The 5335-nt window shown below is 48.8% G+C and overlaps 1 protein-coding gene across 1 annotated transcript; it reads right to left on the bottom strand.

Annotated features, from left to right (window-relative positions):
- Positions 1–1508: 1508 nt before the first annotated feature.
- On the bottom strand, positions 1509–4512 carry MIND_00735000 (ATP-dependent DNA helicase; the record flags this gene model as incomplete). The annotated part of the gene is made up of 5 exons (XM_037364051.1): positions 1509–2398; positions 2606–3226; positions 3276–3332; positions 3379–4229; positions 4277–4512. The coding sequence occupies 5 exons, from the start codon at positions 4510–4512 to the stop codon at positions 1509–1511; spliced, it is 2655 nt and encodes an 884-aa protein (XP_037219695.1).
- Positions 4513–5335: the final 823 nt, after the last annotated feature.

Raw genomic sequence — 5335 nt, 5'->3', positions numbered from 1 at the left:
GTTGTTGCAGTCATCGCAAGCATATGTCGCACTCCTTGGTCTTCGAAGGATTGAGCAATGGCTTTCAGTACAACGGTCTTTCCCGTTCCTCCTTCCCCCTGGATGATCATCAAAAGTTGACGAGGCTTTGCTCCTGACAGCGTTTGGCGCAGGTGATCCACGACGATGTTGTGAGCGCGAGATTGCTCTGTATTAAGGGTCGGGCCAGCGGAAACGTTGCGATCGGGAGTTATGTCGGTGACAGAGCCTTTGTCCAATGCAAGCATCGAAGTCAAGCCTCTTCCCTCTCGTCCACCATTTCCTAAAATTTGAATGCGACCCAGGTCTGTACCACCAACATCTAGTGTGGTTTCCTCAACAAATTGTGGGCTTTTCGTATATGCGGCAATTTTTTTGCCCCAGGCATGAAACTTCGCCATATCATCTATCGTGGCTTGCTTGGCAGGTGGTAGGAGGCTGCGAAAACTTTTATATTCGTGAGCAAAGATGCCTTGACCAAACGCGATGTCTACAGCTTGTTGTCCGAACATGCGTTCTCGCAAGCCCCGGCGATTTTCGCGAGCGTATGCTATTTCCTCCTCACTTGGCTCTTTAGATGCTGATGTTGTAGGCAGCACGCCAACCATTGCGTCATGATCAACATTGGTCTTCTTCTCTTTGACCACGCTTTGTTGTTCGGTTTCTCCTCGTCTTCGAGATGCTTGTGTACATTCATGGAAATATTGGATATTGGTGATAATTCTCAATTGTTCAGGGGTAGCTTGCTGTTGAAATAGTTGAAATGCAGTGCAAAAGGAAGTTTGCCCGTTGGCAAGGTCATGCAGACTACGCCACGGTTGAAATAGCAACAGCATCTGAGCACAGTAATATTCCCCTGCAGCGCCTGTTAGCTCTTGTTTGGGAAACCATTGTCCAATGAAATGGAGGTTGATCTCTTGACCTTTGCCTCTCAGCACACGACAGTGACCTTCCCTTTTGGTGCCGTTACGATATGGCACTCGGGTGCTGCGAGGTCGACCGCGCTTACGAGGAGCGACGGGTATATCAGAGGAAACAAGGGTTGTGTGTTCTGGTAAGACTTGTGCGCACGTATCTTCCGACTCAGCATCCACCTCCATTGCATCGGCAGTGGGGTCATTTTCCTGAGCCACATCGTTGAGGATCATCTTGCCATCGTACGTAAGCGTGAAATAGTCATAAAAATTCATGTTTGCAAGAGCATCGCCGCGGTCTTTCATACTCTTTCAGTTGGTCTTTCAACACTATAACACCATCTGAGTCCCGTGTAAGGGAAATCCTCCCTCCCTAGGTTGATAAGTGAATGGCTTCCGACAAGCTATAAACAAAGTTCAACGCACCGTGTAGTCGTCGACATTTTCTGTAGTCATTGTAGAGCGGAATTCATGGTCGTTCCTGTCAGCCTGAGCGTTAATATTGGTGCGGAGTGCTAGACCCGAGTGCATACGTTATGGTGCCAAGGTAGGGGAAAAATCGACGTAATTGTGCAGTTATTCGATCCCAGTAGATTGTGACATAGGTGTGCGAGAGATGAATCGATCTCCCCAGCCCATCAGGTAGCTGACCACCTCGGGGCCGCTGAATTCTTGTTGGCGAGTAAGAACGTTGGAGCAAGACTGTAGAAGGCGTTTGTTTTTGTCCAGATTACGCTTCTGTCGTGCGGATAGCTTTTCTTGAAACTCGAGGGCTTTAGCCATCAACGCAGAGGCATTGGCGGTTTGGATCTGGCGTTTTGCGATGTAAAGCGTGATATAAAAAGTGATATCTTTTGTTTCTGCTCCGTTGGTAATCAACTTGAAGTCGTTATTGGCGCGCGTGACTTGGAGCAACGGAGGGTTCCAGGCGTTGATTTTGGCATAAAGTCGTTTTGGTCCCCAATCTCCTGTTTCAGTAACCCAGTCGTTGTCAGCCGTGCGCCAAGGAGCTCTCCTCTTGCAAACTAGACGTCCATTTTTGACTTTGAGACATCTATTGACATCGCAGTCATGAGTTTGAACAGCACGAGCAATGCGTGATTCAGCCTCCGCTGACCGAGTCTCATAGCCTACGGTACGCGGGTCTACCGGTCTTGAGAAAGAAATGCTGGGTTTTACAGGTAGGGACAACAGCGTTTCGCCAGTTGTGTTGGGGATGTGTGCACGGATATTTTTCGCGATGAAGTTGGCCATCTTCACGCGAAATGATTCGGATAGCAAGGCGTTGCGCATGACGATTGCAGTGGGAGCTCCTCGAAGCCAAAGGAGAAGGTGTAAATGTAGGGATCCTCTTGCTTGGGCTTCTACAGTGCCAATGTATCCGTTCACATAGCCTATGACACCACAAGAGCGTTGAATAGTACCAAGAGTGTTGACTTTGATACCGAACAACTCTTCAAGAATAACTTTCACAAAGAGATGAAAATATTCTGCCGAAGCGAAAGGGTCTGCAGCAATTCGAGTACTGCGAGTGTCGCTGTTTGGGCCCAAACTTGCCACAAAATGGTCCAAATCGATGTCTGCGCCGGCCAAAACTTGGGCAATAGGATCAGCTGTGTCGTTCAGATTGATCGTTGTCCAAATACTCGGCGGATTAAATCTTAGCGTCATACCCCACACTTGCGCACGAATAGCAACACGATTTTCATCTGTGCCCATCACTCTTGCACGGACAGCAGTGATTTGTTTCCGAAAGGCGCGAATCACCGGGTTACTGATGGTTTTTTTGCTTTCCTCCTCTTTACTTGCCACGAGGAAATCCGCAGGAGTCAGTCGCTGAAAAGCTTCCCTATTTTGAAAAAAGGTGTTGAAATCAAGCTGTAAACAGGCTGATCGGCAAATTTGGCGTTTGATTTGCACACCAAAAACTTGGAACATGAAATACAGGTCCCTTCGAAAACGACCGTCATCGTATTGAAGCGCCCATCGGACATGCTCTTCGTAGGATACTTTAGTTCGTCGATCTACTTCTAGGCCTCCTAGACCGTAGGGGAACAGCAGGGGGAAAGTACCCAAAAGGTGATTAGCGTTCGAAGGACCGCCGTCCGTTCTTTGGCCAGCGTCTTCTCGTGGGTATTCGTTTACAAAAGTGCTTCCGGGACGAACTGCATAATCCTTGGCATTTGATGAGGGCGCGAAGTTACGCGTGGCCTCTCGGAACAGATCTTGGTCTGTGACGGCGTCACCAGAAATGTCGATAGCTCCGTGAGATTGCAACGGGAAAACGGCCGGTGCTGATGCCTTGTTAGAGATTAATGGTAGGAGCAAAACCAAGTGACTCACGGCACTCCTCTGTTTCAACCGCGCCATCGTCACGTAAAGCGTCAACTGGCAATAAGTCTGATGTCTGGTCATTCGCAGCAACGCAAGAAAAGGCGAAAATGACCTGTTCTTTGTTGAAAGTCCCGTTCTTCGGCTTCCGCCACATTGTCATCTACGTCGTCGGAAGCATCCATGGGAGCATAACCCGCGTGTTCGCGAAGAGGGATGGATGGGTCTTCAGAACACCTCACAGTTGTCGTGAGTTCTTCAGGAACGTCATTTTCGGGTAGTTCTAGTAAACGTTCTTTGGAAATGTTGATGTTGGCGTACAAGGGGTTGTTAGCTTTGAGCCATACCAGAGCGTTGTGAACTCTGTGGCGTTGAACTTTGAAGAGATCGGGAAGCGACGAGAGTGGGACGTTTTTGGCCCCGACGAATGTGACTGATAACACAGATGCCAATAGGCCAATAGGCCGAGGCATAAGATTTCCTGTCACCATGTCGGCGATAGCGCTAGAATCCAAATGGTAGGTTGAAACGTTGCCTCGTAGGCCGCTTTTCATGTGGTCGGGGTTGGTATCACGGTTGCGTTTTGGAAAAAGTTTGACAATGTATGCCACGGGGAAGTAAAGTCCAACGAGAAGCCGTTCTGGTAGCGTTAAAATCGACAATTCGAAAGGCACTTCGCCGATCCACATGTTGTTGGCGAGAGATAATGGAGGGGTTATGCATATTGCCAACTTTGACCAGCATTGACGACAAATGAAATGAGGAGGCGGGCGTCGAAGCGGTGGGGCGTGGAGTAACATGCCGTTGTATAATTTCTGGGAGGCATGGGGGTGAGTAGGATGTAGGCATTTAGGGTTTGGGATCTTTTCAGGTTCGCAGGTGATGAGTTCCTTCTGAAAAAGTCTTCGAGCACAGACGAAACAGACTCCTTTTTTGATTGCCTCGTTCCCCGTGGCGTCTATTACACTGTGAATTGGTTAGGACGGTAGGGAAAGTGAATATCCCCCACGCACCGAGAAATGCAGTTTCGCACAGTTTCATCGTCAACGCGCTGTAGGAATGGGCCGTTGATGAGTTCCAGTAAGTCGCCGCCATGGACCATTTGTGGGGCATCGATAGGCTTCTCGACTTCCAGTTTTCGACGCTGCGGACGATTTGACGTCGTCGTCGTTGCGCACGCGCTTGGAGCCTCGATTTGTTGTAGCTTGTAAGACTCGTTGAAATAACGCAGGAGGCAAGGTGGAAACATAGTTCAGCAAATTGTCCCGTTTGTGTCTGCAATTACGAGGTGCGGGTTGGATATCTTCCAGCATGAGGATAATTTCTTGGACCGTGTGCGTGCGCAAGGCCTGGGCAACGGCTGTTTGCATGTCAAGCGAGATTAAGAAGCAATTCAAGTAACCAGACCTTGGAATTGCACAGACATTGCGCATACAGGCGCCCGTTTCAGTGTTCTTTGTTGCGGGGGGAAAATGGACGGGCAAAGGCTGGTCACGTTGCCTATCCTTACCAATGAAGCTGTCGATTAATGACGTTGGGATTTACATTTGCAAAGGCACTTACTCATGGGCAATGCAAGAAACTGAAGAGTCAAGTGACATCTTCTCTGTTGATCACGTGTTTGAATACTTCCGACCTGGGGAAAGGTGCCGTTCTCATGAAAATGAGGCATTTCTGGGACAAAGAACGCGATTATTCAAAGGATGTACCTCAGGGTAGTTGCACAGCCCAATGTTGTCTTTCTACATTGTGAACTACGACGTGCCAAGAGTGACGGGCTGGTCTCAAGCAAATATTGAGGTGGGGTTGTTGTTTCTGCTTAACGCACAAAGACATCGCTATATCTCATATGACCCTTCCATCTAGTACATCCACCACTACACATTTCCCGCTTTCTGCGTCCGGAGGGGCGATATAGAATAACTGAGGTGGAAATTGATAATCGAATGCACGCGCTGGTAAGTACTTGACGAGGCGCTTTGCACGGATGACCCAACTCTTTGAGATGGTCAGAAGCTGTCAAGGATGCAAACATAGCGGCGCACCGTTCTCCAGGTTATTAATTCAGCATC

The sequence above is a fragment of the Mycena indigotica genome, assembly GCF_014461135.1.
Source record: "Mycena indigotica strain 171206Taipei chromosome Unknown Mind.scaff0006, whole genome shotgun sequence".
Lineage (NCBI taxonomy): Eukaryota > Fungi > Basidiomycota > Agaricomycetes > Agaricales > Mycenaceae > Mycena > Mycena indigotica.
This window is presented reverse-complemented; position numbering and strand designations above follow the sequence as displayed.